The sequence below is a fragment of the Vombatus ursinus genome, unplaced genomic scaffold, assembly GCF_900497805.2.
Source record: "Vombatus ursinus unplaced genomic scaffold, bare-nosed wombat genome assembly UNPS02014807.1, whole genome shotgun sequence".
NCBI lineage: Eukaryota > Metazoa > Chordata > Mammalia > Diprotodontia > Vombatidae > Vombatus > Vombatus ursinus.
The window spans coordinates 48,630,125-48,644,047 of record NW_020954585.1 but is presented as its reverse complement, the minus strand read 5'-3'; the positions used below and the strand labels follow the sequence as shown (position 1 = coordinate 48,644,047).

Here is a 13,923-nt window from a genome sequence, read left to right as displayed (position 1 = left end):
AGATAGATAGATAGATAGATAGATAGATAGATAGATAGATAGATAGATATAGATATAGATACCGATAGATACCTATAGATAGATACCCTATCCCTATGATACTTTTTTCATAGATGTATAGGCTCAAAATTGCAGGCTCTTTTTTTTGAGTTACAGGATGAGTTCCTTACCTTTTGCAATATACTGAAATGGAAGATACTATTCCATTCTTTTCACAGATTACTCATAGCTGAAGAGTGGCCTTGGATTTTTTTGTCATTTTACAGCTGAAATTGTTATTAAATTGTTATTTTGTTATTTTACAGCTGAAAACCTTGCCCCAAATATGTTGTTTGACATTGATGTTCTAAAATCTAACAGCTACATGCCTTGGAGTTTCAAGCATGGGTTTTTTCTCTGGCAGCGTCTGTAGATTCAATCAATAAGAACTTTATCGTTTGTGTTCAAAAGGTCAGGTACTTCTTATACTTTTGTCATCACAATGATATTCGTTTTAAAAATATATCTTTTTTTCCTGTGAGACTCGTGATCTTTAAGTTATTCCTGTGCGTTGTTTTCAAAATCATGCACTTCAGCATGTATAGGATCTGTTTTCATTTAAATATGCTCTTCTTTGTTTCTGTTCTACCAAATTTTTGTCTGCTTCTATATTTTTGAGTTCCAATTGTATCATTCTCTTTTTCATAACTTCTAATATTTTGGAGAATTTTTCCATTGTGAATTTGAAGTTGTCTACTAGGTTGTTTGTCTTCATTAATTCATATTTGAGAACTCTGATTTCCAACCTAATTTCCATTCTAATGTCTTGCTTAAAAGTATATTTCTTCTTAGAACCAATCTGGTGTCTCTTGTTGCTGTGCCATGACTTCTTGGGAGTTCTCGGAATTTTACTTTTCACAGAAGGTGTTTGGCTTATTTTCCTTCATATTATAATACTTACTTAAACTAATATGTCTTTTTTGAGTTATTTTCTTAGTTTTCACTGTTTTTTTTTCACCCTTTTCTTGTTATGACTTTCACTGTTGGTTTATCTTCTAGGACACTATACTTTCTTGAACTTTGTGTCTTCTATTTTTTTTCTGTATTCCTAGTAATTTGTCTCTGGCTTTCTTATTCACCTTTTTGTTCCCACCCTCCTGTTTCACTGCTGTGGCCTGCTTTGTCTTGTACGACCTCTGAAGTTAGACATGCTCCACCACCTCATTTAGGGACTATGGGAGTCCAGCAGGTTCTATGCCCAGAGTAAATTGTGAGGAAGAAAAAGACGGTCCCTAACTAGGCTTTTAGTCCTCTTGTCCTAACTGGCTGCATCCTGCCACATCTTCCACTCCCATACTTACCCTTGGCAGTTGCATTGTTTCTGTTACATTGTGGCAGAACAGAATCAATGTTTTCTTCTTCTGAGATGTAGAAATGAGTTGCAGACTGAGTCACTGCAGTGGGAAAACTCAGGATCCTGAAATACAAATCTGGGAGGTCAATTGGGCTGACTCTATCCTGAACAGGATATATTGGAGGGGGGTAGCTTTAAGTATTTAATTTTACCAATATTATTTCATAAGGTTTCAACCTTCTATGGTGCACCTATCATATTGTCTTATGCATTGAGCTTTAGTTACTCCATATTTGGCGCATATTTCTTTTTTTTTGAGTCTGTTCGGTTGGAGAGATATAAGGTATACACTTATTCCATCATCTCGGTAACCACGTGACCAAGATTATCACTACAAACATCATTTTAGTGGGTAATAATAGGAAACTTTATAATGAAATAATCAAACTAATTTCCATGTGTTATTTGTTCAATTAATTGACATTTATCAATTGTCAAGCAAATGTCAATAGATTGACAAGCAAGTGTTCTTTTCTGTATCATGGACCCCTTTGGCAGTTTGGTGAAGCCTGTGGACCTCTTCTCAGAGGAATGTTTTAAAATGGACATAATAAAATACATAAGATTACACAAGAACCCAATTGCATTGACATACAGTTATCACAATATATATTTTAAAAATTATAGATCTCAGAGCTTCTGGTCTAGGCTTATTTGCCTCTACATTAAGTGTTCACAGACTGCTGTGCTTTTCTGGGTACGTGTATCAGTTTTCAATAAATTTCTTTCTCTTTCTTGTTGGTCAGACTATCAACAGCCACACTTGACACTCTGCCTGCCTGTGGTAGGATCATTGTGCCACAATTTAACTCGTTGCTACCATTCTCCTGTTGGTAAAGACACCAAATTAATCATAGAATCTCAGAGTTGGAAAGTAGTTTAAGGACTATCTAGTCTCCAGCAGAGATTGTACAAGATTCTAGTCTCCAGCCTTTGAGGAACCTTCCAAGTCAGCCCATTCCACTTTTACCAGAGCTCTACTTAATAGTATTTTTTCTTACATGGAGCTGAAATCTACCTTTTTATAACTTCCACCCATTGCTCCCAGTTATTTACTATCTTCTGAGGCTAAGCAGAATTTTGAATTCTTCCATATAATAGCACTTCAGGCATTTGACGACAACTATTGTATCCCTCCCATTACCTCTTATCCAGTTAAATATCCAAAGTTTCTCTAATTGATCTTCCTGTGACATAATCTAAAGCACCCCACCCAATCCTGATCACCCCTCTCCATAATGTCCTTCCTGAAATGTAGTATCCAGATCTGAACATAGTGTTCCAAATGTGATGTGAACATATTTCGGTGGGGGGGGGGAGGTTAGGTAGGGGCCTCAGTGTCACACTATTGATTAGTCATTAATCTTGTAGATTAATCTTCAGATCATTTCCACATAACTGTTGCCCTTCCCCTTCTATCTCATGCTTGCAAAATTAATTTATTTGAACCGAAAGACTCTTCATTTACCTATTAAAATTTCATCTTATAGATTTGGCCCATTTTTCTGGCCCATCCAGGTCTTTTTGGTTCCTTAATCTGTGGTCACATATATTGACTTTTTCTCCTAATTAAATGTCATCTTCAAATCTTATATCATCTTTTCCTTCTCAAGTTATTAATAAAAATCAGGGCATGGTCAACTCTACTCTTGAAACCATCACATTAACATCAGCCCATTAATAACTAATTACTTTTGGGATCTGGGCATTCAAACAGTTCTGAATCAATTTAAATTCACTCATACTCCTCTATTTTGTCCAAAAGTACACCAAGAGAGATATTTACCAAATATTTTTCTGAAATCTAGAGAATGGTGTCTGTAATATTCCTGTGATCTTAGTCTAGTAATCCTGTTAAAAAAGAAACAAGCTCAGTTTGGCATGATCCTATACCAGAGTTCTGATACTTTCAGGGTTTGGGGAAGTCTCCTGCCCAGAGGCTCACCGCAGATGCCAGATATTTAATAATTACAGTAAAAAAAAAAGGATTTACAGAATTTGAAGTCATCATGGCCACGTGTAGTCCCACCTGGGCCCCTGCATTGTGATCTCTGGGATACAAAGCATGAATCTATAACCCAAAAGGGAATGTCTTTCATATTTCTGATCAAAGGCCAGGAATGAGTGATTTATTTCCTCCTTTGGTGTTAATACCTATTATAGTTTCACTAGAGGAAAAAGTGTCCACAGTGATATCGTCAACTATTTCAGCTTATTTGTTACAGTGGCAATTCCTCAGTTTCCTAGACCAGTAGGAAGGATGGGCTTCTTCCCTCCTTTTAGTCAAGCAGGGACATACATGATTCAATAATCCTATCATTATTAAATGATAGATATACATATATTAAGATAAATTATAACATGAAACCAATTCTGTAGAGGAACTTTAACAAAATATGTACTAGATATTTTTTATCAGTGATAGATACAATAGAATACAAAACTGATTAGAGAAGACCATATACATACACATATATGTAAGAAGATATGGAAATCAATCATTGGTACAAAATAGGATGCAGGAGAAAAAATACATATGTTATTCTAAGCAAAGCTTAACTGATCACTTCTTGACAAGCATTGGCATTAATTCATGACTGAAGTACATGATTTTGCCCCACTGAGACAGAATATATTCTTCTCTGAGCATATAATGTACAGATTATATTCTGAATTAAGCCATTTACCTTTATCCAATCCTGCACAACCCTTCCTATTCTCCACAATTTCAATTTCAATCACCTTGATTGAGTAAACATTTATTAAGCATCTCCTATGTTCAAAGCTCTATACTTGACACTGAGGATACAAAATTAAAAACAAAGCAACTCCTGTCCTCACAGAGCCTATATTCTACTATATACAACATCATGTACCACCATATGTAAAAACAAGGTGATGAGAATGGAGAAAGCCTAATAATTGGGGGGACCAGAGCATTAATGGAAGGCTTCATGTAAGAGGTGTATCTTAGCTGAGCCTTGAAGTTTTCTGACAGGGGAAAGTGAGGAGAGATTGTATTCTAAGAGAGTGTATTCTAAGAGAGTTGGAAGTGTTAATAGGGACCATATTGTGAAGGGTCTTAAATGTCAGACAGTGAAGTTTTTATTTTATACCATGGGATTCTACTTATCTTTTCTCTGAACTGCTTGAAATCCTCTCTCTTAAAATCTAGGATTTGTGTCAGACAATGCCCTGCCTTCTTCTTTATCATGTATTCTCAAATAGAATGGCCATTTTCCTCCCAAGGATCCCATCATTACTAATTCAGCAACCATTTCTTCCTTATTGATCCAAATTGTGTCCACAGTAGCACTTCTCTGTCACTCCCTCCACCTTTTGAAGAACAGCCAATTTGTGTAAGGTTCTTTCCAATGAGCCTTTCTCTTGACCCCTTAAACATATATTCCTGATAATCAAACTTTTCAGGTAAATGGTGTCTGGATGGATAAGCATTATTACATAGACTATAAATTATTTTTTTTAAATAAGCAATCCCATCAATGAAATTGGACAGTTCTAATCCAAATTGTACTTTTTTTTAGTCTAAAAACAAAGAATTATCTGAAATTATATTGAGCCTCGTGTAAAAAGTCAATTTTTTTGGCTTAGATGATTGTTAGATACCTGTTATAGAATCCAGAATTAGACCTGAAATAACTCACTCAATGAATAACTATTTGAGTAAAAAGACCACTGCACTATTCACAACTATGGATTTCATATTTCAGGGTCCAACCCTACCTATCAATCAGTCAACAAACATTTAAGTGCCTGCTTTGTAGCAAACCTATTTCTAACTGTTCCCTCACAACCCAAAGAACCTCCATTTGAGTCGGCCTCACTACTCCTCCCAAAAAGTACTTATTGTGTCCCCTTAGAGATGACATTTTTAAGGTAACAATTATTTATCTAAACCATCTCTGCCAAAACATAATTATAACAAAATTATAATAATTATCATTACTATAGCTAGCATTTATATAATGATTTTACACTTGCAAAGCAGTTACAAATATTATCTCATCTTATTCTCACAGCAACCTTATTGCTATTGTTATAGAAAATCAGATTTTTTTTACCTTTTGATACAGGTAAAGGAAACAATTTTAAGGTATTCTGGTACAGTTATGGTCTGTGTTGCTGCTGTGGTCCTCAGTGCTTGAGCAGTGGTCCTAGTTTTCTGTAGTCATTCTCATAGGCAGATGGGAAAAGATTAAAAATATGTTTTTGGAACAGGGTATGTTAACACCTCTCCCACGGGAAGGGCTTATATTGGGTTTTGAGATGTGGATACAAGGCCAACCTTGGTGTCCCATGAACTGTTGCAAATTCAGGCATGCATTCAACTTACCACTAACCAGGGAGTATGACAATGTGAGAGTCTTCTCCATTCTATCCCAGTCTTTATAATTTATATATCTCCAATAATTTATGATTGTATTATTATTATTACTACTACTACTACTAATAATAATAATACATTTGCTAGAACTTTAGACTTTATAGAAAGCTGTTCTATAATGGTTCTAAAACTTATGCTTAGAATTCACTTTCATTTAACTAAATCTTACTCCTCCTTCAAAGTCTAGCTCAATCCTATCTCTTTCACAAGATCCTACATGACTATTTCATCCCCCATCTCCAAACTCTTTAAGCACCCATAGTCAGCCCTAGATAATATACTACTTTGGATTATTACTTACTCATATTTACACATCTTGTCATCTAGTTTGGACCATAAATACCTGGTAGTCAGAGATCATGCCTCAAACTTGTTATGTATAGGTGGAAGATAAGGGTATTTCAGGGTACTATTTATAAAACTTGGTTCCAGAAAGAACCCTAGACAGCTTACCTATAATTCTTCTCTCTTCCCACCTCTCCAAACCTCACCCCTCCTTAAAGATCTCCCTCAAATCCAACTTTTCTATCCCTTACAATATCCAACACAGTACTGTGTACAGGGGAGATGTTAGATGTTAATTCTTTTTTTTACTAAGTTCATGCATATTTATCCATTCAGTCGAGAGATTGAACAGCTACTGTGTACAAGGTATAGTCCCTGATTGAATGAATGAATGAGTGAACAAATGTCATTGAACTCATTCAAGAAATATTTCTTGAGCATTTCCACTTGTGAGGTACTAAGGGAATAAAGAAACAAATTAAGGCATGATGCTGTACGTGATAACTATGAAAACTTACATGAGAGAAGTAGTGTTAAAGATATTATCTAAGATTTATACGATCAAAAAAAGACTATCCAGTCATGTAGTAACAGTGAGAAACAATTGATAGACAGCCCAAATAATACATTGGCACCTCAGAGATATTAAATTAACGAAAGCATGTGTTGTGTATATTCTATACAAAGGATTTGTGGGAAAATATGGACAAGAATCACACAGGATCAGAATGCACAGAGAGTTTGCAGCAGGATCCTAGAAGGAGAGCCTATCATTTACAGAGCTTTCAAACTACCAAAGTAATGGGATAATTTCTCTTGAACTGCTTTTCTAACAAAACATTCATGTGTTTATTTATCCAAATTGCTTCTACTCTTCCTTAGTGAGGACATTTTCCATTTGCCCTACCCCCCCATTTTTAAAGGCTTATTTAAATGATCAAGCTTCTGACTTATACACATGATTATACATCTCTGTCCAAGGACTTAGGTCTGAAAATATTATCTGTTTCTTCATAATGATAACACTACACCATAAAGGAAACTGGGACTATATACTGTACTTGGTCAGCTGCTTCAGGGAGCAAAAACATCTCTTATGCAAGACGCAGTGACCCAGAACATTGATTAACTGCTAGTTTCTTCAAATTGATGTTCTTGATTTCAACAAATTGCATAGCTCTTAAGCTAAGTTCTTATTCCATATATTTTTTATCAGGGATATATATTTTTTGTTCCTTTCTAATTTGGGTTCAGCTGTGTAACAGCTTCAGTAATTTTAATTTTGTTATGTTGAAGATGAGACCAATTTATATTGGAAAATAATAGAAAATCCAATACAGGAAGAGGAGAATAAATATTTTTATCCTAGCATGTTCTTTACCTTAGGCTTAATCAGAAATCTAAGGGAGATTAGATTATTGAAGAGCTCAAAAAGAAAGAAGAGCTCTTTTTCTTGTTTAAAAGCAATTCATAATTAAAGAAAAAATGAGAATATAGGTCAAGCTCAATTTTTTTATTATATTAAAGTCTCCGTCTATACTGGAATAATGCATAAGTAGTATACATGGGCTAGAGGGTGTCGTGTTTGTTAGGTAGCTCTAACCATGTAGCAGCTAAATAAATTTAAAAGGGTAATGAGTACATTTTTAATCAAGGAATCAAGTGTAATTATGGCTTCTTGTTCTGACCTGTGTGGGTCAGCAGTGATGTCTGGGAGAGAATCAAAGCCTGATTAGTAGATGGAATGGGTCAGACCCCAATAACCCTTTCTATTCTCACTGCTGGGGAACATTTAGTTAAAATGCGGCAGCCCAGAACAGCCATATAACAAAGTCTTGCTCCCATATTTATAAAATGTAAAGGTTAAATACTAGGCTTAGACTGGTTGTGATTTTTGTCCTGGTTGTGATTTGGGGGCTCACAAGACCAGTGGCTAATGAAAAGGGTACAGTTGGTGTTTGCTACCCATTCCCTAGTAAATCCAAGGGAAAGTCTTTCCTAAAAGCAACATTTATTCTTAGAGTTTATGGATTTTAATTGCATTTCAGTTTTATAGCATTTCTCACAGGTTTGCTGTTTCAGCCAGCATTTTAATTGTATTTTCTACTTGAATCTTTCCCCCAAAAATCTCCATTATCCAAGAGAAAAAAAAATCATCTAATGACAGCATAACCTCTCATTTGTCAATAAATCCAACAACTCTGTTACCTAAGAATAAATATGGTAATTTTGATGAGCACCTCTGTATGGTTAGTGTCATGTTTTCTGCTCACCTGAGTATGAAAAATTTTGCATTAAATCATATCTCCCATGTTTTTTGCTGTGTGTGTATAGTTTACTGCTGTTGTGTTATTAGAATCGAGGTATGAAAAATATTGACTAGGTCATTAATTTAAAAAAATACTGTTGGATACAATAAACAACAGTAACATTGAATGTTTGGTTGCCTGTTTTAGGAACTTTAATACCAATTTTATCTTATAAATAAGATAAAATTATGAATAATGCAATTTATGAAAAGGGGCATTACTTTTTGGACACAGTATCATACATTTATGGGCACTATTTATTTCAGTGTGTCATATTAGGTCTATCTAAGCTAAACTGGCAAATGAACAATTCATTGCTTCTGATGTGTTTGTGTGTATGTGTTTCTTTCCTTCCATTTTTTAAGTGAACTGCCTCATTCACCTCAAAACCTTCTGGCTAGCCTGAATTCTTCCCATAACCGCACTGTGATGCTCTCCTGGGTTCGGCCCTTTGATGGAAACAGTCCTGTGCTTTATTACATTGTGGAGCTGTCTGAGAACAGTAAGTAGAGGAAAAAATTGACATCTTGGAAAATGATCAAAATTCTTTTTGAACTTTTAAAATCTGTATCCTTTACCATAGACTATAGACGCAGGAACAAGGGACAAGTTATTACTCTCCTTGAAGGTCCCTAAATTAAAAGGTAGCTGTTGCCTAAGGAAAGATAAAAAGAGATCACAGTACCTGTAAAAGGAAACAGAGGAAATAGTAACAGAAAGGGACAAAAATCAGAGAATGGACAGAGTTGAGACTCAGTAGGATTGCCATCAATCCACTTCTGTTTTTTCTGAACAAAAACTCCTGGCATGGATAAAAACCATGAAAGGAAAAAGAAAAAATAAATAACACTATGACCCTCAGGCATGTCTGTGGATAATGAGAGCTATTGAGGAGTTTTACTGTACATATTCTGCTCCCCTTTTAATGCCAGAAGAAATGGCAAGGAGACAAAGAGAGCATTGCTAAAGGTTGAAACTATTCATTAAAATAACCCTCTTTTGGAGGTGTGGGGAGATTTTTGTGGATTTTATTTATCTATGCAATTCATGACTACAATTACCATGGTTAAATTGAGAACTGACTATAACCTATTTGGAGAGTTTAGCTGATGAATAGCTAGTTGATGGTACTAAATAATAATAATTATAATAATGATGATGATGATTGTCTAGGCTTCATTGAACTATTAAAAACAATAATAAGTAACAAAGTTCATGTATATATAGCTCTTTGAAGCTTACAAAGTACTTTTCTTACAACAACCATAATAGATAGGAATGCATGTATAATGATCCCCATTTTATATATGAGGGCCCTGGATGGAACCCAGAGTAGTCAGGTGGCTTGCCTAACGTCAAACAGCTAATGAGCATAAAAATCAAGACTCAAAACCAGGCCATCAAACTCTAGGCCCAATACTCTTCGCATTATACCTATATATTCCCACTATACAATGCTTGATCTGGATGTTTTCAGAGATATAACCCTTTAAACAAAAATTCAGTGGCACTCTTACAATTAAATACACCTAATTTTTTTTACATAAATGCTCGCTAATAATAGAACCAAATTGTTGGTATTGAGTCGTCTCAGTTGTATCCAGCTCTTCATGACCCTATTTGGGATTTTCTTGGCAAAGATACTAAAGTGGTTTGCCATTTGCTTTTCCAGTTCATTTTACAGAAGAGGAAACTGAGGCAAACAGGGTTAAATGACTTTCCCAGAGTCACACAGCTAGTAAGTGTTTGAGATCAGTTTTGAACTTGGGAAGTGTCTTCCTAACTCCAGGCCCAGTATGCTACCTAACTGTCCTAGAACTAAATTACATATACCTATTTAAAAATCTTAGATCTTAAAATCAGTATTATTCCAAATCTAATAACATTACAAACAACTTACTTATCAAGCTGTATATAATTGTTTGCTGCCGATAAGTATTTCATAATTGAAAATAGTATAGGATGGCATAGTTTACCTTATAAGTTACTTCACAACAATTTTCATCTTCCCTTTCTCTTTTACTTATATGTCAGTATTTGGAAAGGCTGGAAAGGTAAATTGGAAGCATATTATTAAAGATCTTACATTATGGGATTTCTAATTTTTATCTTATTCTGTAGTCAATAAAGAGTCACTGAAGCTTGTTGAATACAGAAGTGTCGTGATTAACAGCAATGTTTTAGAAGATTAATTGGGCAGCTATGCAAAGGATGGCTTAGACAGAGAAACACAGTAATGCCAGTTAAGTTGGGACAGAGGTGAGAAGAAATGAGGACTTAAGCCAGCCCCAACTGAATGAAGAGGGTAGATATGAGAATATCTGCCAAGGGAGAATTAGCAGTACTCACAAACTGATTAGATATCATGGGATGAAAGACAATGAAGAGTAAAAAATGAATTCCATTCTTGGAATTGAGAGGTGTGGGACATATGCTATCTCTGATACTAGTTATGTGACATGGGCAAACCACTTAATCTCTATGAACCTCAGGTTCCTTGTTTGTAAAAGGAGTTAGATTGGTGTGATGGTCAACTGAGACAATGTGTGTGAAACATGAAATGCTGTGTAAACTTTTAAATTTTGTATAGTGTCATCTACCATCATATCACCACCACCACCATCATCATCATCATCATCCCTGTGTCTCAGAGATTTTATACCTGTTTGGGAGGATAAAAGAGAGAAATTAGGAGGAAGAAAGATTTAGGGGAATTATAGATATCCTGTAATCATGTTCCTTCCTTTAAGATGCATCTCAAGGACCATCTTCTGCACAACTTGATCCCCCAACTACTATTGTCCTCCCCTTGAAACAATAGTTTTTAATCTTTTTTTGTGCCATGGACACCTTTGGCAGTATAGTGAAGCCTAGGAACCTTTTCCCAGAATAAAGTTTTTCAATGCATAAAATAAAATTCAGAGGATTACAAGGAAACTAATCTTATTGAAAAAGAATCATCAAAATATTAAAAGCAAGTTAATGAATCCCAGGTTAAAAATGACTACTAAAAGACAACCTTATATTTAACATTTTTGTATATATTTGAATTTATTAACTTTATATTTACATTTAATTGTTAGTTCATTGCAAGTAGGAATTGTTTCGGCTTCTATATTTGTATACTGTGTACCGATCACGGTATGTGGCACGTGGAGGGGGAAGGGAAGAGAGAGGAATAAGTATTTATATAACACAGTGCCAGAAACTGTGCCCAGAACTTTACAAATAGTATCTCATTTGAACCTAAACAACAACCCTAAGCAGTAGGTGGTGTTATCCCCATTTTATAGTTGAGGAAACTGAAGCAAACAGAGGTTAAATGATCTGTCCATGTCACACAGCTAGTATTGGGACGTTAGATTTGAACTCAGGTCTTCCCAGCACCTAGCCACTGTACCACCTAGATGCCTCAATGGTCATAGGAGAGGCTTAATAGAATTAATTGGTTGATACTTGAATTTCTTCTGCATTTGGAATTTGATATGACATAGTTTTCTAGATAAATGTAAACTTTGTATTATTGTAAAAAAAGAAGTCATGGTCAAGGGTCATCTTTATTAGCACTTTTGCTTACTTATCTTTTTAAACTTTTTTATTCTTGAAGTTTAGTGTTTTTGCAATATCAAAAGTGTGAATTTTAGTCTCATCTTCACTGAACTGAGATGGACAGGAATACATCTTACAGGATGTGGTGCACAAAGAGAAAAACCAGGAAAGATTAAAAAAGAAAGGGAAGGAGAGAAGAAATATTTATTAAGTGCCTCTTCTGTGCCAGTCACTGTGCTAAGCACTTTATAAATAATAGCTAATTTGATCCTCACAATAACCCTGAGAGTCAGGTGCTATTATTATCCCCATTTTATAGTTAAGGAAACTGAAGCAGACAATGTTTAAGTGACTTGCCCATGGTCACAGAGCTAGCAAGTATCTGAAGCTGGAACACTGAGTAGTCAAGTTTGTCTGAGAATATAGTGCACAAAGGGGAGTCAAGAGAAAAAAAGTTAGAAAGATTGAAGAGGAAGAGTGACTTTTTCGCTTAAAAAAATTAATAATAAAGCAGGATTATTCTATGTAGTCATTAAATATTTGTTGACTATCATTGACTAGTCAATTCACTCTGGATGTTAATTTTCCTTTTTTAAGAATAATACATGATAATGCAACATAGGAAGTATGAAAGATTCAAGGCGAGAGTAATTCAATTTAATTCAACTCAATTCGACAAGGATTGTTGTTTATTTTATTTTTATTTTTTTTCCCACTTAGTAGTACTTTATTTTTCTAATTACATGTAAAGATAGTTTTTAACATTCATCTTTGTAAGATTTTGAGTTCCAATTTTTATCTCTTCCTCTCTCTGTCCCCTCATCACTCCCCAAGAAGGCAAGCAATCTTATATAGGCTATACATGTACAATCATATTAAACATATTTCCATATTAGTCATGTTGTGAAAGAATAATGAAAACAAAAGGGAAAAACCATGAGAAAGACAAAACAAAACAAACCAAAAAAGAGTGAGAGGAAAATAGTGTGCTTTGATCTGCATTCAGGCTCCATAGTTCTTTCTCTGGATGTAGATAGCATTTGCCATCATGAGTATTTTGGAATTGTCTTAGATCATTGTATTACTGGGAAGAGTTAAGTCTATCAAAATTGATCATAGCACAATGTTGCTATTACTGTGTACAATATTCTCCTATTTTTACTTACTTCACTCAGTATCAGTTCATATAAGTCTTTTTTTCTGAAATCTGTCTGCTCATCATTTCTTATAGCACAATGGTATTTTATTACATTCATACACCACAACTTGTTCAGCCATTCCCCAATTGATGGACATCCCTTCAATTTCGAATTCTTTGCCACCACAAAAAGAGCTGCTATAAATATTTTGAACAAATATTTTGAACCACAAAAAGAGCTGCTATAAATATTTTGAAGGGTCCTTTCCCCCTTTTTATGATTTCTTTGGGATATAGACCTAGTAATATGTACAGTTTTATAGCCCTTTTGGAATTGTTCCAAATTGTTTGCCAGAATGGTTGGATCAGTTCACAATTCCACCAACAATGTATTAGTGTTCCAATTTTCCCACATCTTCTTCAACATTTATCATTTTCCTTTTTTGTCATAGAGTTGTTTTAGTTTGTATTTCTCTAATCAGTAGTGATTTAGAGCATTTTTTCATATAACTATAAATAGCTCTAATTTCTTCATCTGAAAACTGCCTGTTCATATCCTTTGACTATTTATCAATTGTGGAGTGACTTTCAACAAGCATTTTTAAAGAACATGTTATATGTGACAGCCACAGTATTGGGTGTGGAACTAAGACAAATGAAAATGGCCCCTTCCATAAAGGAGCTTACATTCTGTCGGTTGAAACAGCGTGTATAACTGAATGAAAAAAGCATTTATTAAGTACTTTCTGCATCAATAACTGTTCTAACCACCCAGGATACAAATACAGAAGACGGTACCTACAGTCAAAGACCTTGCATTCCCACAGGGGATATATATATATAT

General features: G+C 34.8%; 1 protein-coding gene across 3 annotated transcripts in view; it reads left to right on the top strand.

Annotated features, from left to right (window-relative positions):
• SDK1 (sidekick cell adhesion molecule 1) overlaps positions 1–13,923 on the top strand; it is a 1,114,226-nt gene that overhangs the window by 795,205 nt on the left and 305,098 nt on the right. For all 3 annotated transcript variants that reach the window (XM_027874762.1, XM_027874760.1, XM_027874761.1), the window contains exon 15: positions 8,758–8,894. In XM_027874762.1, coding sequence (XP_027730563.1) covers positions 8,758–8,894 — 137 coding nt within the window. The remainder of the gene's footprint in view (positions 1–8,757; positions 8,895–13,923) is intronic.